Here is a 24,514-nt window from a genome sequence, read left to right on the forward strand (position 1 = left end):
GGGAGAAGGTTCTGGGATCTGTGACTGGGGCTGGAGATCCCAAAATTGGAATGGGGAGTTCTGGGATCCATGGATGGGGCTGGAGATACCAAAATTGGGAAGATCTGGGATTCACCGATGGGGCTGGAGGTCCCAAAAATGAAATGGGAAGTTCTGGAATCCATGAGTGGTTCTTGAGATCATAAAATTGGGAAGTTTCCTGAGGACCAAAAATTGGGAAGGGAAGTTCTGAGATCCACGGATGGGGCTGGTGGTCCCAAAATTGTGATGGGGAGTTCTGGGATCCATGGATGGAGCTGGAGGTCCCAAAATTGGGGATTTTCTTAAGAACCCAAAAATTGGGATGGGAAGTTCTGGGATCCATGGATGGGGCTGGAGAGCCCAAAATTGGGAAGGTCTGGGAGCCACGGATGGGGCTGGAGATCCCAAAATTGGGAACGGAAGATCTGAGATCCATGGATGGGCCTGGAGATCCCAAAATTTGGAAGGGACGATCTGGGATCCACGGATGGGCCTGGAGATCCCAAAACTTGGAAGGGAAGATCTGGGATCCATGGATGGGGCTGAAGATCCCAAAATTGGGAAGTTCTGGGAGCCATGGATGGGGCTGGAGGTCACAAAATTGGGAAGAGCAGTTCCATGATCCAGGTTTGGTTCCTGAGATCCCCAAAATTGGGAAGGGAAGTTCTGGGATCCACAGATGGGGCTGGATGTCCCAAAATGGAAGGAGAACTTCTGGGATCTGTGGATAGGCCTGGAGATCCTCAGATTTGGAGGAAAACTTCTGGAATCTGTGGATGGGACTGGAGATCCCAAAATTGGGATCCAGGTTTGGTTCCTGAGATCCCAAAAATTGGCAAGGGAAGTTCCAGGATCCAGGTTTGGTTCCTGAGAACCCAAAATTGGGAAGAGCAGTTCCGGGGTCCAGGTTTGGTTCCTGAGATCCCAAAATTGGGAAGAGCAGTTCCGGGATCCCTGGTTGATTCCCAAGGACCCAACACCAGGGAGAAGATCCGTGATCCATCTCCCACCTCCGGGGACATTCCCGGCTCTGCAGGATCATCCAGGGGTTCCTCCAGCCTTCAGGAATGTCGGAGATCCCTCTCCCACCCTTGGCCCCATTCCCACTTTTCCCAGAGCGGATTTTTGGGAAACCCCCGGGTGGGATCAGCTCCACCTTGGACACCTCCACCCCCCACCTCCAGATCCCTCAGGAAACCCCAAATTTCTCCCAGAAACTCGAGGAGATTCCTGGGAATGGAATTCCAAAGGGATCTTTTCCTGCCGGCAGGTGAAGGAGGACTGGAAGTACGTGGCCATGGTGATCGACCGGATCTTCCTCTGGATCTTCATCATCGTCTGCCTGCTGGGCACCGCCGGGCTCTTCCTGCCGCCCTACCTGGCCGGCATGATCTAGGGCGGGGCCGGGAATGGCGGGAACGGCGGGAATGGCGGGAACGGCGGGAATGGCATGGTGGGAACGGTGGGAATGGCGGTGGGGACGCTGGTGGGGAGGTGGAAGCTGTGGGGAATCTCCGGTGGGGGTGGAAGGTGGAGAAAGGGATGGAGGAGTCCGTGAGGGGTGTGGGAGATGGACGCGATCCCACCATCCCGTGATCCCGTGATCCCGTGATCCCAGGAAGTTGTGGGAGAGGGATAAGGCTGCAGAAGGGACATGGACATGATCCCATGATCCCATAATTCCATGAACCCATGATCCCATCATCCTGTGATCCCACCATCCCAGGAGGTCATGGGGGCTGGAATGAGGGTTTGGATGGTCCGTGCAGAAGGGACATGGACATGATCCCATGATCCCATTTTCCTGTGATCCCATGATCCCACCATCCCAGGAAGTTGTGGGACAGGGATAAGGGTTCGGATGGTCCATGCAGAAGGGACATGGTCATGATCCCATGGTCCCATGAACCCATAATCCCATGATCCCATCATCCTGTGATCCCACCATCCCAAGATCCCAGGAGGTTTTGGGGCAGGGATAATGCTTGGATGGTCCGTGCAGAAGGGACATGGACATGATCCCACAATCCCATAATTCCATGAACCCATGATCCCACCATCCCAGGAGGTCATGGGACAGGAATGAGGGTTCGGATGGTCTGTGCAGAAGGGACATGGACATGATCCCATCATCCCATGATCCCATCATGGTGTGATCCCACCATCCCAGGAAGTTGTGGGAGAGGGATTATGTGGATGGTCGGTGCAGAAGGGACATGGACGTGATCCCATAATCCTGTGATCCCACCATCCCAGGAAGTTGTGGGAGAGAGATAAGGCTGCAGAAGGGACATGGACATGATCCCATCATCCCATCATCCCATGATCCCACCATCCCAGGAGGTCACGGGACAGGGATAAGGGTTCGGATGGTCCGTGCAGAAGGGACATGGACTTGATCCCATGATCCCATCATGGTGTGATCCCACCATCCCAGGAAGTCTTGGGCAGGGATAACGCTGTGGATGGTGTGTGCAGAAGGGACATGGACATGATCCCATATCCCATGATCTCATGATCCCATGATCCCAGGAAGTTGTGGGAGAGGGATAAGGCTGGAGAAGGGACGTGGACATGATCCCATGATTCCATGATCCCGTGATCCCACCATCCCAGGAGGTCATGGGGGCTGGAATGAGGGTTTGGATGGTCCGTGCAGAAGGGACATGGACATGATCCCATCATCCTGTGATCCCACCATCCCATGATCCCAGGAAGTTGTGGGACAGGGATAACACTTGGATGTTCCATGAAGAAGGGACACGGACATGATCCCGTGATCCCACGATCCCAGAAAGTTGTGGGAGATGCTGTGGATGGTCCGTGCAGAAAGCACATGGATGTGATCCCATATCCCATGATCCCACCATCCCAGGAGGTCTTGGGACAGGAATGAGGGTTCGGATGGTGTGTGCAGAAGGGACATGGACATGATCCCATCCTGTGATCCCACCATCCCAGGAGGTCATGGGACAGGGATAACAGTTCGGATGGTCTGTGCAGAAGGGACATGGACATGATCCCTTGATCCTGTGATCCCAGGATCCCAGGAAGTCTTGGGAAAGGGATAAGGCTTTGGATGGTCCATGCAGAAGGGACGTGGTCATGATCCCATGATTCCATGATCCCGTGATCCCACCATCCCAGGTCGTCTTGGGACAGGAATGAGGGTTCGGATGGTCCATGCAGAAGGGACATGGACGTGATCCCATCATCCTGTGATCCCACCATCCCAGGAAGTTGTGGGAGATGCTGCTGATGGTCTGTGCAGAAGGGACACAGACATGATCCCATCATCCTGTGATCCCACCATCCCAGAAGGTCATGGGACAGGGATAAGGGTTCGGATGGTCCGTGCAGAAGGGACATGGACGTGATCCCATGGTCCCGTGATCCCACCATCCCAGGAAGTTGTGGGAGAGGGATAACGCTGTGGATGGCCCATGCAGAAGGGACATTGACATGATCCCATCATCCTGTGATCCCGCCATCCCAGGAAGTTGTGGGAGATGCTGTGGATGGTCGGTGCAGAAGGGACATGGACGTGATCCCATAATCCTGTGATCCCACCATCCCAGGAAGTTGTAGGAGAGGAATAAGGCTGCAGAAGGGACATGGACATGATCCCATCATCCCATCATCCCATGATCCCACCATCCCAGGAGGCCACAGGACAGGAATGATGGTTCGGATGGTCTGTGCAGAAGGGACATGGACGTTGTCCCATGATCTTGTGATCCCACCACCCCAGGAGGTTGTAGGAGATGCTGTGGATGGTCCATGCAGAAAGGACGTGGATGTGATCCCATATCCCATGATCCCATGATCCCACCATCCCAGGAGGTCTTCGGACAGGAATGAGGGTTCGGAAGGTGTGTGCAGAAGGGACATGGACATGATCCCATAATCCCATGATGCCATCATCCTGTGATCCCAGGATCCCAGGAGGTCATGGGACAGGGATAAGGATTCGGATGGTCTGTGCAGAGGGGACATGGACATGATCCCATGATCCCACCATCCCAGGAGGCCACAGGACAGGAATGAGGGTTCAGATGGTCCGTGCAGAAGGGACATGGACGTGATCCCATCATCCTGTGATCCCACCATCCCATGATCCCAGGAAGTTGTGGGACAGGAATAACGCTGTGGATGGTCCATGAAGAAGGGACACGGACATGATCCCATCATCCTGTGATCCCACAATCCCAAGATCCCAAGAAGTTGTGGGACAGGAGTAACGCTGTGGATGGTCCGTGCAGAAGGGACATGGTCATGATCCCATAATCCCATGATCCCACCATCCCAGGAAGTTGTGGGACAGGGATAAGGGTTCGAATGGTCCGTGCAGAAGGGACATGGACATGATCCCATGATCCCATAATCCCATAATTCCATGAACCCATGATCCCACCATCCCAGGAGGTCACGGGACAGGAATGAGGGTTCAGATGGTCCGTGCAGAAGGGACATGGACATGATCCCATAATCCCATGATCCCATCATCCTGTGATCCCACCATCCCAGGAAGTTGTGGGAGATGCTGTGGATGGTCTGTGCAGAATGGACACGGACATGATCACGTGGTCCTGTGATCCCATGATCCCACGATGCCAGGAAGTTGTGGGACAGGAATAACACTTTGGATGGGATGTGGACATGATCCCATGAACTCATGATGCCATCATCCTGCGATCCCAAGATCCCACGATCCCAGGAAGTTGTGGGAGATGCTGTGGATGGTCCGTGCAGAAGGGACATGGATGTGATCCCATATCCCATCATCCCATGATCCCGTGATCCCACCATCCCATGATCCCACCATCCCAGGAGGTCATGGAACAGGAATGACGGTTTGGATGGTCCGTGCAGAAAGGACATGGACATGATCCCATGATCCCGTGATCCCACCATCCCAGGAGGCCACGGGACAGGAGCAGGGCCTGCGATGGTCAGTGTAGAAGGGGCTCCACCACAGCCCAGGGCTGGAAAACCCTTCCCAGGCTGGAATTATTCCCAAAATCCCACCAACCATTCCCAAAAATCCCACAAACCTCTCCTGGCACAGCTGGAGGCCATTCCCTCTCCACCCCATCCCACGTTCCCTGCGAGCAGATCCCGATCCCACCTGGATCCACCCTCCCAGCAGGGAATTCCAGAGGCAGAAGCTCCCTCAGGATCCTTTTTTTCCAGGATTTTTCCAGGATTTTTTTCCCAGGATTTTTCCCATCTCCAGCCCCTCCAAACCCTTGGAATGAGATCCCACCTCCATTCCAAACTCTGGGCTGGCTGAAGATCCTGATCCCACCCGGCTCCACCCTCCTGGCCTGGAATTCCAGAGGCAGAAGCTCCTTCAGGATCCTCCTTTTTTTCCAAGATTTTCCCAGGATTTTTTCCAGGATTTTTCCAGGATTTTCCCAGGATTTTTTCCCTTCCCTGGTCACTCTCCAGCCCCTCCAAACCCCTGGAATGAGATCCCACCACCCCAAACTCTGGGCTGGCTGAAGATCCTGATCCCACCCGGCTCCACCCTCCTGGCCTGGAATTCCAGAGGCAGAAGCTCCTTCAGGATCCTCCTTTTTTTCCAAGATTTTCCCAGGATTTTTCCAGGATTTTTTCCAGGATTTTTCCAGGATTTTCCCAGGATTTTTTCCCTTCCCTGGTCACGCTCCAGCCCCTCCAAACCCTTGGAATGAGATCCCACCTCCATCCCAAACTCTGGGCTGGCTGAAGATCCTGATCCCACCCGGCTCCACCCTCCTGGCCTGGAATTCCAGAGGCAGAAGCTCCCTCAGGATCCTCCTTTTTTCCCAGGATTTTTTCCAGGATTTTTCCAATCTCCAGCCCCTCCAAACCCTTGGAATGAGATCCCACCTCCATCCCAAACTCTGGGCTGGCTGAAGATCCTGATCCCACCCGGCTCCACCCTCCTGGCCCGGAATTCCAGAGGCAGAAGCTCCCTCAGGATCCTCCTCTTTTCCAGGATTTTTCCAGGATTTTTTCCAGGATTTTTCCCAGCTCCATTCCCTTCCCTGGTCACACTCCAGCCCCTCCAAACCCTTGGAATGAGATCCCACCACCATCCCAAACTCTGGTCTGGCTGAAGATCCCGATCCCACCCGGCTCCACCTTCCTGGCCCGGAATTCCAGAGGCAGAAGCTCCCTCAGGATCCTTTTTTTCCAGGATTTTTCCAGGATTTTTTCCAGGATTTTTCCAATCTCCAGCCCCTCCAAACCCTTGGAATGAGATCCCACCACCCCAAACTCTGGGATCCCCCCCAAATATTCCCTCGACCCCACCACCCCAAAAAACCTCTGAGCATCCCAACCATTCCTCTTCCCAAAATAATTCCAGGTGGGAATGACAGGAAGGAGAGGCCAGGGCAGGATTTGGCGCACAGTTTATCTCAGCTGGGGGTGGGGGGAAAAAATCCCAAAAAACAACCAAAAAAATTGGGAAAACCGCGGGAAAAACGCTGAGGGAAAACCGGAAGCGCGAACCCCGCTGGAGCACAAAAAATTTGGGAATAACGCGGCCGGAAGAGGCACCGATCTCCCAAAATTCCCAAGGTTCCGGAAGCCGTCGTGAAATGAATTTTCCAACCTCTGAGGGGGAAGGGGGAAGAGAAGGAAAGGCGGAATTCCGGGAATTTCCCCCCTTTCCCCCCACCCCGTGCTGCCCTCGGCTCCCGGCACGCTCCAGGTCCCCGTCCTGCGGCCATTCCAGGGTGGATCCCGACGGATCCACACCCTTCCCACAAAACCTCCAGTTTTCCAAGGAAAAAAACCTCAAAACCTCCATTTTTTCCTTGGGAATCCCCAAAACCTCCATTTTTTCCTTGGGAATCCCCAAAACCTCCATTTTTTCCAAGGAAAACTCCAAAACCTCCAGTTTTCCAAGGGAAAACCACAAAACCTCCATTTTTTTCCAAGGAAATCCCAAAACTTCCATTTTTTCCTTGGGAATCACCAAAACCTCCAACTTTTTCCAAGGAAAACCCCAAAACCTCCATTTTTTTTCCAACCTCCATTTTTTCCCAAGGAGACCCCAAAACCTCCATTTTTTCCAAGGAAAACCTCAAAACCTCAATTTTCTCCAAGAAAAACCCCAAAACCTCCATTTTTTTTCAAGGAAAACTCCAAAACCTCGATTTTTCCAAGGAAAACCCCAAAACCTCCATTTTTCCAAGGAAAACCCCAAACCCTCCAATTTTCCAAGGGAAAACTCCAAAACCTCCATTTTTCCAAGGGAAAACCACAAAACCTCCATTTTTTCCAAGAAAAACCCCAAAACCTCCATTTTTTTTTTAGTTAAACCCCCAAAACCTCCATTTTTTTTCCAAGCAAACCCCAAAACCTCCATTTTTTTTTCCTAGGAAAATTCCCAAAACCTCCATTTTTTCTAACCTCCATTTTTTCCAAAAAAACCCCCAAAACCTCCATTTTTTGTCCAACCTCCATTTTTTCCAAGGAAAGTCCCAAATTCTCCATTTTTTTCCAACCTCCCCTTTTTTTCCAAGGAAAAACCCCAAAACCTCCATTTTTCAAAATAACCCCCAAAACCTCCAATTTTTCCAAGGAAAACTCCCCAAACCTCCATTTTTTTCCCGCCTCACAATTTCTTCCAACCTCCATTTTTCCAAGGAAAACCTCCATTTTTTTTTCCAAGCAAACCCCAAAACCTCCATTTTTTTTCCTAGAAAAATTCCCAAAACCTCAATTTTTTCTAACCTCCATTTTTTCCAAAAAAACCCCCAAAACCTCCATTTTTTTCCCAACCTCCATTTCTTCCAACCTCCATTTTTCCAAGAAAGAACCCAACAAACCCAGTTTTGGTCAACCTCTATTTTCTTCCAACCTCCATTTTTTCCAAAAAAACCCCCAAAACCTCCATTTTTTTCCCAACCTCCATTTCTTCCAACCTCCATTTTTCCAAGGAAAAACCCCAAAACCTCCATTTTTTGTCCAACCTCCATTTTCTTCCAACCTCCATTTTTCCAATGAAAACCTCCATTTTTCCAAGGAAAACCTCCATTTTTTTTTCCAAGCAAATCCCAAAACCTCCATTTTTTTGGAGGTAAACCCCAAAACCTCCATTTTTTTCCAAGGAAAAACCCCCAAACCCTCCAACTCTTCCAAGGAAAACCCCCCCGGAGATGCCTCCAACCTTCCGAAGAGCGACGCGACACTTGGACACAAACACGCACGCGGCGGCTGCAGGAGGAAGAGGAGCAGGAAGGAGGAAGAAGAGCGGGAAAAAACGCCCCCCCCCCAAAAAAAACCCCCCCAAAAAAAAGGAGAAGCCGATTCCGGAACTTTCTGGAACGTTCCGCAGTCATTCCAAGCAGGGCTTGACCAGCCGTGCCTGGAGCTTGGCCTGGTCCACGGCGTCCAGGAGGTTCTTGGCGTCCACGGCCAGGGCGTGCGAGGCCGTCAGCATCTGCCGCCGGAATTCCGCGCCCAAGGAAGTGCCGGAATTCTGCTGGGCCAGGCGCATCTTGCCGATGAGGTTGGCCAGGTCCTTGTTGAGGAGCTTCTGGGTGCCCTCGATCTGGGAGGAGGAGAGGGATTTTTTTGGGGATTTTGGGGTTTTTTGGGAATGTTGGAGGTGTCTGAGGGAGGGGGGGCGTTCGTACCTCGGTGCGGGAGGAGGGCGGGAGGTCGGGCAGGACGTGGTCGACGCTGCCGAGGAGCTTGCGGAGGGACAGGCCGATGTTCTGCGGGGGAGGGGAGGGGTCAGGGATGGGTCTTGGATGGATCCAGGGGTGGAAGGGTTGGGATGGATCCAAGGATAGATTCAAGGATGGTTCCAGGGAAGGATCCAGGGGTGGATCCAGGTGTGGAAGGGTTGGGATGAATTCAGGGGTGGATCCAGGGGTGGATCCAGGGATGGATCCAGGGGTGGATCCAGGGGTGGATCCAGGGATGGATCCAGGGGTGGATCCAGGGATGGATCCAGGGGTGGATCCAGGGATGGATCCAGGGATGGATCCAGGGATGGATCCGATGGTGGGTCCAGGGGTGGATCCAGGGATGGATCCAGGGGTGGATCCAGGGGTGGATCCGAGGGTGGATCCAGGGGTGGATCCAGGGATGGATCCAGGGGTGGAAGGGTTGGGATGGATCCAAGGATAGAATTCAGAGGGGATCCGGGTGGGATCCAGGGTGATCAGGGTGGATCCAGGGTGATCCAGGGGGATCCAGGGTGGATCAGGGTGGAAGGGTTGGGATGGAATTCAGGGGTGTGGGATCCAGTGCGGGTTTGGAAGATCCAGGGGTGGATTCCCAGGGGAAGGTGGGAGAATCCCCAGGGATGGATCCAGGGGTGCAGTGGATCCATGGGGTGGATCCAGGGTGGAAGGTTGTATGGATCGGATAGATTCAAGGATGTTCCAGGGAAGGATCCAGGGTGGATGGGTGGGTATGAACCAGGGGAGGATCCAGGGGTGGATCCAGGATGGATTGGGATGGATCCAGGGGTGGAAGGGTTGGGATGGATTGAGGGATGGGTCTTGGATGGATCCAGGGGTGGAAGGGTTGGGATGGATCCAGGGATGGATCAGTGGATGGATCAGGTAGGAATGGGATCTGGGATGGATCCAGGGGTGGGAGATGCAGGGGTGGATCCAGGGTGGATCAGGGATGGAAGGGTTGGGATGGATCGGGGTGGATCCAGGGGTGGATCCAGGGTGGGATCCGGAGGAAGTTGGGATGGATCGGGGAGTCTGAGATGGATCCAGGGGTGGATGCAGGGGTGGATCCAGGGGTGGATCCAAGGATGGAAGGATTGGGATGGAGCTGGGGGTGGATCCAGGGATGGATCCATGGGTGGATCCAGGGATAGAAGGATTGGGATGGATTGAGGGGTGGATCCAGGGATGGAAGGGTAGGTGTGGATCTGAGGATGGATCTAGGATGGATCCAGGGAAGGATCCAGGTGTGAATTCAAGGATGGAAGGGTTGGGATGGATCAAGGGATGGAAGGGTTGGGATGGATTGAGGGATGGATCTTACATGGATCCAGGGGTGGATCCAGGGGTGGATCTTGGAGGGATCCAGGGATGGAAGGGTTGGGATGGAGCCTGGGGTGGATCCAGGGATGGAAGGGTTGGGATGAATCCATGGGTGGATCTTGGATGGATCCAGGGATGGATCCAGGGGTGGAAGTGTTGGGATAGATCCAAGGATGGATCCAGGGGTGGATCCAGGCATGGATCTTGGATGGATCCAGGATGGACCCAGGGGTGGATCTTCGATGGACCTAGGGATGCATCCGAGGATGGATCCACAGGTGATCTAGGGATGGATCCAGGGGTGGATCTTGGATGGATCCAGGAGTGGTCCAGGGATAGATCCAGGGATGGTTCCAGGGATGGATCCAGGGATGGTTCCAGGGATGGATCCAGGGGTGGAAGGGTTGGGATGGATCCAGGGATGGATCCAGGGATGGATCCAGGGGTGAATCCAATGATGGAAGGGTTGGGGTGGATCCAGGGGTGGATCCAGGCTTGGATCCAGGCATGGATCCAGAGGTGATCCAGGGGTGGATCTTGGATGGATCCGGGGGTGAATCCAAGGAAGGATCCAGGGAAGGATCCAGGGATGGACCCAGGGGTGGATCCAGGGATGAATTGAGGGATGGATCCAGGGGTGGAAAGGCTGGGATGGATTGAGGGATGGATCCGAGGATGGATCCAGGGAAGGATCCAGGGATGGAGCCAGGGATGGTTCCAGGGATGGATCCAAGGAAGGATCCAGGGATGGATCCAGGGGTGGATCTTGGATGGATCCAGGGGTGAAACCAAGGATGGATCCAGGGGTGGATCCAGGGGTGGATTCCCAGTGGGAATAGTTCAGGTGGCTGAAGGGAGGGGTCCCTCCGGGAGAGGGGAGTGGTGGGAGAATTTCCAAGCGTTGAGCCAGGGAGGAGCTGGGAATGCTGGGATTGATCCCACCATGGATCCAGGGATCCAACAGAAGAACAGGGAATGTTGGAGACTCCACCATGGATCCAAGGATCCAAAGGAGGAACTGGGAATTGGTTCAAGGATCCCAAGGAGGAGCTGGGAATGCTGGGATTGCTCCCACCATGGATCCAAGGATTCCAACATGGGAGGAGTTGGGAATGCTGGGATTGATCCCACCATGGATCCAAGGAGCCAATGGGAATGTTGGAGACTCCACCATGGATCCATGGGAGGATCTGGGAATGCTGGGATTGCTCCCACCATGGATCCAAGGATCCAACAGAAGAACAGGGAATGCTGGGATTGCTCCCACCATGGATCCAAGCAGCCAATGGGAATGCTGGAGATTCCACCATGGATCCAAAGACCCAAGGGAGGAGCTGGGAATGCTGGGATTGATCCCACCATGGATCCCAATGGGTGGAGCTAGGAATGTTGGGATTGCTCCCACCATGGATCCAAGGATCCAAAGGAGGAGTTGGGAATGTGGGAATTGATCCCACCATGGATCCAAGGAGGAGCTGGAAGTGTTGGAGACTCTCCCACCATGGATCCAAGGAGTCAATGGGAATGTTGGAGATTCCACCATGGATCCAAGGATCCAAAGGAGGAGCTGGGAATGTTGGGATTGCTCCCACCATGGATCCAAGCAGCCAATGGGAATGTTGGAGACTCCACCATGGATCCAAGGGAGGATCTGGGAATGCTGGGATTGCTCCCACCATGGATCCAAGGACACAGGAGGAGCTGGGAATGCTGGGATTGCTCCCACCATGGATCCAAGGAGTCAATGGGAATGCTGGAGATTCCACCATGGATCCAAGGAGCCAAGGGAAGAGCTGGGAATGTTGGGATTGATCCCACCATGGATCCAAGGATCCAAAGGAGGAGCTGGGAATGCTGGGAATGCTCCCACCATGGATCCATGGGAGGAGCTGGGAATGTTGGGATTGCTCCCACCATGGATCCAAGCAGCCAATGGGAATGTTGGAGATTCCACCATGGATCCAAAGACCCAAGGGAGGAGCTGGGAATGCTGGGATTGCTCCCACCATGGATCCAAGGAGCCAATGGGAATGCTGGAGATTCCACCATGGATCCAAGGAGCCAAGGAGGAGTGGGAATTGGGATTCAATGGATCCAAGGAGGAGCTGGAAGTGTTGGAGCTCCCACCATGGATCCATGGGAGGATCTGGGAATGCTGGGATTGCTCCCACCATGGATCCAAGGATCCAACAGAAGAACAGGGAATGCTGGGATTGCTCCCACCATGGATCCAAGCAGCCAATGGGAATGCTGGAGATTCCACCATGGATCCAAGGATCCATGGGAGGAGCTGGGAATGCGGGAATTGCTCCCACCATGGATCCCAAGGTGGAGCTAGGAATGTTGGGATTGCTCCCACCATGGATCCAAGGATCCAAAGGAGGAGTTGGGAATGTGGGAATTGCTCCCACCATGGATCCAAGGAGGAGCTGGAAGTGTGGAGACTCCACCATGGATCCAAGGAGTCAATGGGAATGTTGGAGACTCCACCATGGATCCAAGGATCCAAAGGAGGAGCTGGGAATGCTGGGATTGCTCCCACCATGGATCCAAGGAGTCAATGGGAATGCTGGAGATTCCACCATGGATCCAAGGAGCCAAGGGAAGAGCTGGGAATGTTGGGATTGATCCCACCATGGATCCAAGGATCCATGGGAGGAGCTGGGAATGCTGGGATTGCTCCCACCATGGATCCAAGGATCCATGGGAGTTGTTGGGAATGTGGGAATTGCTCCCACCATGGATCCTAAGGTGGAGCTAGGAATGTTGGGATTGCTCCCACCATGGATCCAAGGATCCAAGGGAGGAGCTGGGAATGTCGGAGATTCCACCATGGATCCAAGGACCCGACGGAGGCGCCGGAAATGCGGGAATCCCCCCCTCTCCTGGACACGCCCCCTTCCCAGGCTGGCAGCAGCCAATCAGGAGCGCCATTCCCTCCTCCCTGTCCCCTCTCCCATGGAATTCCCACGGAATTCCGGCCCACCTTGACCACCAGGATGTATCCCTCGGGCGGCACCTGGCCGATCTCGTTCTTCAGCTGCAGCACGGCCCGCACCAGATCCGTGACATTCCCGTAGACCGGATCGTCCGTGCGGTCCAGGTCGGCCGTGGGCGCCGGCTGGATGGACTGACGGAAAAACCCGGGAAAACGGGATGGGAAATCCCGGGAAAAACCCAAGGGAGGGGAAAAAGCCCCACGGGGGTTGTGGTGGTCCCGAGTTTGGGGAGGTGGGATGGGGCTTGGAGAGACTTGGAGAAGGGAATTCCGTGGGGTGGGGTGGGATTGGAGGTTCCTTCCCTTGGGATTTTGGGAGGGAATTCCTGGATGGGCTGGAATTCCCAAAGAATCCTTGGGAATGTCCAAGGAAAGGTTGGATCAGCCTGGGATGGTGGGAATGGGATGGGATTGAAGGTCCATGGATCCCATCCCAAACCATCCCGGGATTCTGGGATCAAGGACACTCAGGATCCATCCCCAGGGATTTTTATGGGATTTGGGGATGGAAAAGGGAAGGGAGACCCTGCCTGGAGTCCCCAATTCCCAGGGAAGCCCCTGGATCCTGAAATTCCTTCTCCAGGAGAAATCAGGATGGGCATGGATCCAATCCAGAGGGATTTGGGATCCCTCAGGACAGGGAACGGCTCCCACTGCAGCCAGAGGCTCGGGATTTTGGAATTTGGGATTTTGGGATCTTGAGTAGGAATTCCTGGATCCAGAGAATCCCTGGGAATGTCCAAGGAAAGGTTGGATCACCCCGGGATCATGGGAGGTGATTCCCTGGAATGACCTTGAAGGTTTCTTGGAATTCTTTGGGATTTCCCGGCCGGCCCCACCCTCGATCCCGATCCCGCTGGAGCTGGGAATGGCCGGGAAATTCCCATCCCGAGGATCCCAGAGGGATCTGGGGATCCACCCCGGGTCTTACCTGAGCCCCAAGTCTTGGAGGCTTCTGGGGGGGCCCCGTGAATTGCGCTGGGAAAAGGAGGGAAAATCATTCCGGAAGATTCCAGGGAATCAGCGGGAACGCCACGAAATCCCCTAATCCCAACCCCCTCCCAGATTCCCAAAGGATCCCAATCCCAAATTTTCCCAACTGGGGGGAAATAATGGGAATTTCACTGGCGGGGTGGGGATGAAAGGGAAAAATTCCCGAGGTTTCCAGGTGGGAATTCCGAGGTGGGAATCGGCGGGAACTCACTGTAATCGGACTCCTTCTCCGGGAGGAGCTGGGAGGGAGGAAAAACGGGAATTAGAGACCCCAAAATTTGGGATAAAGGGAGGAGGAGCCAAAAAATTTGGGATGGAGGAGGAGGAGCCCCAAAATTTGGGATGGAGGAGGAGGAGCCCCAAAATTTGGGATGGAGGAGGAGGAGCCCCAAAAATTTGGGATGGAGGGAGGAGGAGCCCCAAAATTTGGGATGGAGGGAGGAGGAGCCCCAAAATTTGGGATGGAGGGAGGGCCCAATGGAGGCGAGGGGAGCCCAAAATTTGGGATGGAGGAGGAGGAGCCAAAAAATTTGGATGAGGGAGAGAGCCCAAATTGGGATGGGAGGCCCAAATTTGGGATGAAGGAAGAGGAGCCAAAAAATTTGGGATGGAGGGAGGAGGAGCCCCAAAGTTTGGGATGGAGGGAGGAAGTGTCGCCATTTTCTGCTGGAATTTCGGGAAGGATTCCGACAAAAAAATGGGGGTGGATTTTCCAGGGATTTCTGGGATCACTCACCGGGGGAATGTTGTTGTTCAGGAACACCTTGGGATCCTGGGAAAGCGGGAGGAGATGGAGTGAGGAGGGGAAAAATTGGGGAAAAATGGGGGGAAAAAGGGGAAAAGAGGAAAATGCCATTTGGAAAATATGAAAAAAAAATAATAATAAAGTGAAAGTGAAAATGCTTCAAGGTCGCCCAAAATTCCAAATATTCCTTTGGATCATGGAGTCCCTGGATCCCAAAATTCCTTCTCCAGGAGGAGTTGGGATGAGGATGGATCCAGTGCCAGGCTGGGAGAGCTGGGAATGTGCAGCTGGATCAGGGAAGGATCCCAGGGAATCCTTGGAGCCTTTTCCAGAGGGAAAGGAGAGCTGGGATTTGGGCAAGGGCTGGAGGGGCAGGAGCCAGGGAATGGCTTCCAGTGGGAAAGGGGAGCTTGGGAATGTGGGATCTTGGGAAGGAATTCCTGGCTGGGCTGGAATTCCCAGAGAATCCCTGGATCCCTGGCAGTGTCCCAGGGTGGGTTTGGATCAGTCTGGGATGGTGGGAAGTGTCCCTGGGATGGGATTGAAGGTCCATGGATCCCATCCCAAACCATCCCGGGATTCTGGGATCAAGGACACTCAGGATCCATCCCCAGGGATTTTTCTGGGATTTGGGGATGGAGAAGGGAAGGGAGACCCTGCCTGGAGTCCCCAATTCCCAGGGAAGCCCCTGGATCCCAAAATTCCTTCTCAAGGAGGAGTTGGGATGGGGCTGGATCCAACCCAGGAGAGCTGGAGAGGGATTTGGGAAAAGGGCCTGGAATGGCAGCACAGGGAATGACCAGAGGGTCAGGATCTTGGGATTTGGGGATTTTGGGATCTTGGGATGGGATTCTCGACTGGGCTGAAATTCCCAGAGAATCCCTGGCAGCGTCCAAGGAAAGGTTGGATCAGCCTGGGGTTGGAATGTGGGATGGGATTGAAGGTCCATGGATCCCATCCCAAACCATGCCGGGATTCTGGGATCAAGGACACTCAGGATCCATCCCCAGGGATTTTTATGGGATTTGGGGATGGAAAAGGGAAGGGAGACCCTGCCTGGAGTCCCCAATTCCCAGGGAAGCCCCTGGATCCCAAAATTCCTTCTCCAGGAGGAGTCGGGATGGGGCTGGATCCAACCCAAGGACCGTCGATCCATCGGGATCTGCTCCCTGACGTGATCCCACCCGATCCCGGGAGGGGACGATTCCCGAGGGATTTTTGGGATGCTGGGATGTCTCACCAGGCTCTGGACCTCGTGGCGGAGCCACCGGTGATCCTCCAGCATCTCCCGCTGCTGCCGCTCCATGGCCTGCTCCACCCGCAGCCGCTCCAGCTCCAGCAGCTGCTGCGCCTCCTCCCGGCTCGAGGGACGCTGGAAATCCTCCTCCTGGAATGCCAGGAATAGATAGATTGATTGGTTGATCAATTGATTGATTGATTGATTGGCAGTGGGGGATTGATTGGTGGTGAGTGATTGATTGATTGATTGGCTCCAGCAGCTGCTGCGCCTCCTCCCGGCTCGAGGGACGCTGGAAATCCTCCTCCTGGAATGCCAGGAATAGATTGATTGATTGGTTGATCGATTGATTGATTGGCAGTGGGGGATTGATTGGAATCGATTGTGTGGAGGGGATGAGTGATTGATTCTGCATTGATTTGGCTCCAGCAGCTGCTGCGCCTCCTCCCGGCTTGAGGGACGCTGGAAATCCTCCTGCTGGAATGCCGGGAATAGATTGATTGATTGGTTGATCGATTGATTGATTGATCAATTGATCAATTGATTGATTGATTGATCGATTGATTGATCAATTGATCGATTGATTGATTGGCAGTGGGGGATTGATGGATTGATTGATTGGCTCCAGCAGCTGCTGCGCCTCCTCCCGGCTCGAGGGACACTGGAAATCCTCCTCCTGGAATGCATTGATTGATTGATCTATTGATTAATTGATTGATCGATTGATTGATTGATCAATCAATTGATTGATTGGCAGTGGGGGATTGATGGATTGATTGGCTCCAGCAGCTGCTGCGCCTTCTCCCGGCTCGAGGGACGCTGGAAATCCTCCTGCTGGAATGCCAGGAATAGATTGATTGGTTGGTTGATTGATCGATTGATCGATTGATTGATTGGCAGTGAGGGATTGATTGATTGATTGGAAGTCAGAGATTGATTGATTGATTGGCAGCGAGGGATTGATTGGCAGTGGGGGATTGATTAGCAGTGGGGGATTGATTGGCAGTGGGGATTGGTTGATCGATTGGCTCCAGCAGCTGCTGCGCCTCCTCCCGGCTCGAGGGACGCTGGAAATCCTCCTCCTGGAATGCCAGGAAAATCGATTGATTGATCGATTGATCGAATAATTGATTGATCGATTGATCGATTGATTGATTGATAGGCAGTGAGGGATTGATTGATCGATTGATTGGCTCCAGCAGCTGCTGTGCCTCCTCCCGGCTCGAGGGACGCTGGAAATCCTCCTCCTGGAATGCCGGGAATAGATTGATTGATTGATTGATTGATCGATTGATTGATTGGCATGGAGGGATTGATTGATTGGTGGTGAGTGATTGATTGATTGATTGGCTCCAGCAGCTGCTGCGCCTCCTCCCGGCTTGAGGGACGCTGGAAATCCTCCTCCTGGAATGCCGGGAATAGATTGATTGATTGGTTGATCGATTGATTGATTGATCAATTGATCAATTGATTGATTGGCAGTGAGGGATTGATTGATTGATTGATTGATTGGCAGTGAGGGATTGATTGGCAGTGAGGGATTGATTGATTGATTGATTGGCTCCAGCAGCTGCTGCGCCTCCTCCCAGCTTGAGGGACACTGGAAATCCTCCTGCTGGAATGCATTGATTGATTGATCTATTGATTAATTGATTGATCAATTGATCGATTGATTGATTGGCAGTGGGGGATTGATGGATTGATTGGCTCCAGCAGCTGCTGCGCCTCCTCCTGGCTCGAGGGACGCTGGAAATCCTCCTGCTGGAATGCCAGGAAAATTGATTGATTGATTGATTGATTGGTCAATTGATTGATTGATTGGCAGTAAGTGATTGATTGATTGATTGGTTGGAAGTCAGAGATTGATTGATTGATTGATTGATTGATTGATTGATTGATTGGAAGTCAGAGATTGATTGATTGATTGGCAGTGAGGGATTGATTGCTGGTGATTGATTGATTGATTGACTGGCAGGGAGGGATTGATTGCCGGTGAAGGATTGATTGATTGATTGATTGATTATTGGCAGTAAGGGATTGATTGATTGATTGATTGATTGATTGATTTATTGGCAGTAAGGGATAGATTGATCGGCAGTGAGGGAATGATTGATTGATTGATTGATTGTTTGCAGTGAGGGATTGGTTGGCAGTGAGGAATTGATTGGCAGTGAGGGATTGATTGGCAGTGAGGGATTGATTGCTTGATTGGCAGTGAGGGATTGATGATTGATTGGCAGTGAGGGATTGATGATTGATTGATTGGCAGTGGGAGATTGATAGATTAGCAGAGAGGGATTGATTGATTGGCGGTGAGGGATTGATTGATTGAATGATTGATTGACAGTGTGGATTGATTGATTGATTGATTGATTGATTGATTGATTGATTGACAGTGATTGATTGGTTGATTGGCAGTGATGATGGCTGATGGATGGATGGGATGGATGGGATGGATGGATGGATGTGGATGATGGATGGATGATTGGCAGTCAGTGATGATGGTTGATTGGAAGTGATTGATGGTGATTGATGGATGATTGATTGATTGATTGACAGTGATTGATTGGTTGATTGGCAGTGAGGGATTGATTGATTGAATGATTGATTGACAGTGAGGGATTGATTGACAGTGAGGCTCTGGAGCAGAGGGAGAGGTGGGGGAAAAGGGGGGGAAGGGGAGAGAAAATGGGGCAAAAAGAGGGGAAAAATGGGGGGAAATGGGGAAAAATGGGAGAAAAGGGGAAAATGTGGGGAAAAAGAAGGGAAAGAGGGGAATTCCAGCGAGGAGAGGCAACCACGGCATTCCCAACTGCCAGGAGAAATCTCGGGATCCCAACGGGGCTGGAAAAATCCCCCCCAGGAATTTCCCCATTCCAGGGTCGGGGTTTTTTTGGGAATTCCGGGATATGGGGTGGGGAAAGGAGGGGGAGATCCCAAAGGTGGGGGTGGGATGGGATCTGTTGGGAAGGGGATTTGAGGCTCCAAGGGATCCAGCAGGGGGAAGCGGGAAGCGCGGCGGGAAGCGGAAGGGGAAAACGGGGCCCCCATGGGAAATCGATCCCAAAAATGGGATGGGGGTTTGGGATTGGGGATTCCTCCGGATCCCAAATCCCAATGGGAAGTGGATCCCAAAAATGGGATGGGTTTTGGGATTGGGAATTCCTCTGGATCCTGAATCCCCATAGGAAATGGATCCCAAAACCAGGATGGGGGTTTGGGATTGGGAATTCCTCTGGATCCTGAATCCCCATGGGAAGTGGATCCCAAAAATGGGATGGGGGTTTTGGGATTGGGAAGGCTTCCAGATCCTGAATCCCAATGGGAAGTGGATCCCAAAACCAGGATGGGGTTTTGGGATTGGGGATTCCTCCGGATCCCAAATCCCAACTGGAAATCAATCCCAAAAATGGGATGGGGTTTTGGGATTGGGAAGGCTTCCAGATCCTGAATCCCAATGGGAAATGGATCCCAAAACCAGGATGGGGGTTTTGGGATTGGGAATTCCTCGGATCCGAATCCCATAGGAATGGATCCAAAGATGGGGGTTTTGGGAGGGATTCCTGGATCGAATCCCAGGGGACAAATTGGTTTGAGGGAGGTTCCAGATCCTGGAATCCCAATGGATGCCAAACCAATGGGTGATCCCGATCCCAAATCCAGGATCCCAAAAAGGAGGGTTTTGGGATGGGGAATTCCGCCGGAATCCCAATGGAATGGATCCCAACAATGGGTGGATTTTCTACCTGAATCCATGGGAAGTGGATCCCAAAAATGGGATGGGGGTTTTGGGATTGGGAAGGCCTCAGGATCCCGAATCCCAACTGGAAATCGATCCCAAAAATGGGATGGTGGTTTAGGATTGGGGGTTCCTCCAGATGTCAAATCCCAAAGGGAAATCGATCCCAAAAATGGGATGGATTTTTAGGACTGGGAAGGCCTCCAGATCCCAAATCCCAACGGAAGTGGATCCCAATGGATCCCAAAACCAGGATGGATTTTGGGGATTGGGCATTCCTCCAGATCCCAAATCCCAACAGGAAGCAGATCCCAAAAATGGGGCAGGTTTTTGAGGATTGGGAATTCCCCCGGATGCCGAATCCCAACAGGAATTAGATCCCAATGGATCCCAACAACGGGATGGATTTTGAGGATTGGGAATTCCTCCAGATGCCGAATCCCAACAGGAATTGGATCCCAATGGACCCCAACAACAGGATGGATTTTGAGGATTGGGAATTCCTCCAGATGCCGAATCCCAACAGGAAGTGGATCCCAACAACAGGACAATTTTTGAGGATTGGGAATTCCTCTGGATTCCAAATCCCAGTGGGGATCAGATCCCAATGGATCCCAAGCACCGGGGGGGTTTCGAGGACGGGGCCTTACCCTGACGCTGCGCCTCTTGAAGCCGTGGTGGCGGCCGGGGGGCGGCGAGCGCCGGGAGCGCGCCGGGCTCGGGAACTCGGCGGGGCTGGCGAGGGCGGGCGAGCTGGCACAGAGCCCCTCCGGCAGCTGGCAACGGGCACCGCGGCGGGGGAGGCGTTAGTGCCCACGGACACGCGGAGGGACAGACGGACGGACAGACAGACGGACACGCAGCCAACACGCGAGCTGGCACAGAGCCCCTCCGGCAGCTGGCAACGGGCCGGGAATGGCGGAGGCGTTAGTGCCCACGGACACACAGACGGACACATGGACGGACAGACAGACGGACACGCAGCAACACGCGAGCTGGCACAGAGCCCCTCCGGCAGCTGGCAATGGGCCGGGAATGGCGGCGCGAGGGGTTAGTGCCCACGGACACGCGGAGGGACAGACGGACAGACAGACAGACGGACACACAGCCAACACGCGAGCTGGCACAGAGCCCCTCCGGCAGCTGGCAACGGGCCGGGAATGGCGGCCATGGCAGGGGAGGGGTTAGTGCCCATGGACACGCGGAGGGACAGACTGACGGACACAAGGAGGGACAGACGGACACACGGACGGACACACGGAGGGACACGCGAATGGACAGACGGACGGACACGCAGCCAACAGACGAGCTGGCACAGAGCCCCTCCGGCAGCTGGCAATGGGCCGGGAACAACCATGGCAGCCGAGGGGTTAGTGCCCATGGACATGCGGAGGGACAGACGGACACGCGGAGGGACACGGGCAGGGAAACGCGAACGGACACAAGGACAGATGGACGGACAGACATGCGGACGGACACGCGGATGGACACGTGGAGGGACACACCTAGGGACACACGGACATGCGGACGGACACACAGACGGACGGACGGACTGACACGTGGACGGATGGACAGACGGACACGCGGGTGGACACGTGGACGGACAGACGGAGACCCAGACGGACACACGGACGGACACGAAAAATGGACAGACAGACGAACACACAGACAGACACATGGAGGGACACACGGGTGGGCACGCGGATGGATGGACGGAGGGACACGCGTATGGACGGACAGACAAACACATGGGCGGACACGCGGACGGACATGCGGTTTGACACGTGGACAGACGCACGGACAGACTCGCGGACAGACACGCGGACGGATGGACAGACGGACACGCGGATGGATGGACAGACAGACAGACGGATGGACACGCGGACAGACATGAGGATGGACACGTGGACAGACGCACGGACAGACACGCGGACGGATGGACAGACGGACACGCGGATGGACGGACAGACAGACAGATGGATGGACACGCGGACAGACATGAGGACGGACACGCAAATGGACGGACAGACGGACACACAGATGAACACGCAGATGGACACATGGATGGACACACGGACGGACATGCGGATGGATGGATGGAGGAACACTTGGATGGAGATGCAGATGGAGATGCAGATGGACACACGGACGGACACGCGGACAGATGGACATGAGGATGGACACGCAAACGGATGGACAGATGGACACACAGACGGACACACGGACAGACACGCGGACAGACACGCGGACAGACACACGGACACGCGGATGGACACGTGGACGGACATGCGGATAGACACAGGGACGGACACGCGGATGGCGACACGGACGGACATGCGGATGGACACACGGGCCAACGCGCGGGACGGACACACGGACGGCCACGTGGACGAACACGTGGATGGAAAGCGGATGGACACGCGGACCGACAGACACGCGGATGGACACACGGACGGACACGGGGATGGACGGACAGACAGACGGATGGAAACACGGACGGACACGCGGACACGTGAACAGACGGACACGCGGATGGACACGCGGACAGACGGACACGCAGATGGACACATGGACAGACGGACACGCGGATGGACACACGGACAGACGGACACGTGGATGGACACGTGAACAGACAGACACGCAGATGGACACACGGACAGACGGACACGTGGATGGACATGCAGATGGACGGATGGACACATGAATGGACACACTGATGGACACACGGACGGACGGACACGATGATAGACACGCAGATGGACACGCAGACAGATGGACACGCGGATGGATGGACAGATGGACACACGGATGGACACGCGGATGGACACGCGGACAGACAGACATGCGGATGGATGGACAGACGGATACGCAGATGGAGATGCGGATGGACAGATGGACATATGGATGGACACACGGATGGACACATAGACGGATGGACGGACACGAGGATAGACACGCGGATGGACACGCGGACAGACGGACGCGCGGATGGATGGACAGATGGATACGCAGATAGACAGACATGTGGGTGGACGGACGGACACGCGGATGGACACGCGGACAGACAGACGGAGCGGGAGCGCGCGGAGCAGGAAGGGAGCCGGGAGCCGAACCCAGGGATGGGGGTTGGGGATGGGCCTGGAATCGGCCTCGGGGATTTTGGGGGATTTTGGGATATTCTGGAATATTCTGGAATATTTTGGGAATATTTTGGGAATATTCTGGGATATTTGGGGATGATCTGGGACATTTTGGGAATTTTAGAAATATTTTGGGGATATTTTGGGATTTTTTTGGGGACTATTTTGGGGGAACATTTTGGGTATTTGGGGGTATTCTGGAATATTCTGGGGATATTTTGGGGATTTTTGGAATACTTTGGGATATTCTGGGATATTTGGGGATGTTTTGGAATATTTGGGGAATTTTTGGAATATTCTGGGTTTTTTGGGGAATTTTTGGAACATTTTGGGGTATTTGGGGGTGGTTTAGAATATTTTGGGATATTTTGGGGGTTTTTTCATATTTGGGGTATTTTGGGGATATTCTGGAATATTTTGGCATATTTGGGGATATTTTCAGATATTCTGGAATATTCTGGAATTTTTTTGGAATTTTTGGAATATTTTGGGTTATTTTGGAATATTCTGAAAATTCTGGGGTTTTTTTTGGAATATTTTGGGATTTTTTTGGTATATTTTGGGAATATTTGGGGTGGGATTTGGATATTGGGGTTTTTTATTTTGGGTATTTTGGGATATTTGGATATTTTGCATTGGGAATTTCAATATTCTGGAATTTTTTGGAATTTTTGGAATATTTTGGTTTTTGGAATATCTGAAATTCTGGGGTTATTTTTGGATATTTGGGATTTTTTGGAATATTTGGGGAATATTTGGGGATATTTTGGATATTCTGGATATTTGGGGATTTTTGGATATTTGGATATTTTGAGTTATTTGGATATTTTGGGATTTTGGGGAATTTTGGGAATATTTTAATATTTTGGGATTTTTGGGAATTTGGAATTTTGGGGGATTTTTGTTGGAATATTTTGGGAATTTTGGGATATTTGGGATATTCTTTGGAATATTTTGGGATTTTGGGGATATTTTGAGATATTTTGGGATATTCTGGAATATTCTGGCATTTTTGGGGAATTTTTGGAATATTTTTGGATTTTGGGGGTATTTTGGAATATTCTGGAATGTTCTGGGATATTTGGGGATATTCTGGAATATTCTGGAATTTTGGGGGAATTTTTGGAATATTTTGGGTTATTTGGGAATATTTTGGGATATTTTGGGGTGTTTGGGGATATTCTGGAATGTTCTGGAACATTTTGGGTATTTATTGAAGATTTTGGGAATTTTTGGTCAGCTTTGGGATATTTTAGGATCTTTTGGGATATTTTAGGATATTTTGGGATATTTTGGGATATTTTAGGATATTTTAGGATATTTTGGGATATTTTGGGATATTTTGGGATATTTTAGGATATTTTGGGTTATTTTGGGTTATTTTAGGGTATTTTGGAAGATTTTAGGATTTTTTGGGATATTTTGGGATATTTTGGAATATTTTAGGATATTTTAGGATATTTTGGGATATTTTTGAATATTTTGGGATATTTTGGGATATTTCCAGATATTTTTGGATATTTTAGGATATTTTGGGACATTTTGGGATATTTTGGGATATTTTGGGGATATTTTGGGATATTTCCAGATATTTTAGGATATTTTAGGATATTTTAGGATATTTTGGG

The 24,514-nt window shown here is 52.5% G+C and overlaps 1 protein-coding gene across 5 annotated transcripts in view; it reads right to left on the reverse strand.

Moving 5' to 3' along the window:
- Positions 1 to 6,405: 6,405 nt before the first annotated feature.
- The window catches only part of PTK2B (protein tyrosine kinase 2 beta), a 30,313-nt gene continuing 12,204 nt past the window's right edge, over positions 6,406 to 24,514 (reverse strand). The window contains exons 7-17 of one of the 5 annotated variants that reach the window (XM_050972169.1): positions 20,397 to 20,481; positions 16,011 to 16,157; positions 14,762 to 14,797; positions 14,237 to 14,264; positions 13,964 to 14,010; positions 13,021 to 13,164; positions 8,658 to 8,738; positions 8,030 to 8,572; positions 7,710 to 7,816; positions 7,348 to 7,383; positions 6,406 to 7,028 (exon numbers count right to left, since the gene is read on the reverse strand). In XM_050972169.1, the coding sequence (XP_050828126.1) occupies positions 6,429 to 7,028; positions 7,348 to 7,383; positions 7,710 to 7,816; positions 8,030 to 8,572; positions 8,658 to 8,738; positions 13,021 to 13,164; positions 13,964 to 14,010; positions 14,237 to 14,264; positions 14,762 to 14,797; positions 16,011 to 16,157; positions 20,397 to 20,481 (1,854 nt within the window). In that variant the 3' untranslated portion in view covers positions 6,406 to 6,428. Of the gene's footprint in view, positions 7,029 to 7,347; positions 7,524 to 7,709; positions 7,817 to 7,973; positions 8,573 to 8,657; positions 8,739 to 13,020; positions 13,165 to 13,963; positions 14,011 to 14,236; positions 14,265 to 14,761; positions 14,798 to 16,010; positions 16,158 to 20,396; positions 20,482 to 24,514 lie in introns of those variants that run through there. The other 4 variants (XM_050972168.1, XM_050972167.1, XM_050972166.1 and 1 more) reach the window with 4 other exon arrangements.

The sequence above is a fragment of the Serinus canaria genome, chromosome 3 (assembly GCF_022539315.1).
Source record: "Serinus canaria isolate serCan28SL12 chromosome 3, serCan2020, whole genome shotgun sequence".
Lineage (NCBI taxonomy): Eukaryota > Metazoa > Chordata > Aves > Passeriformes > Fringillidae > Serinus > Serinus canaria.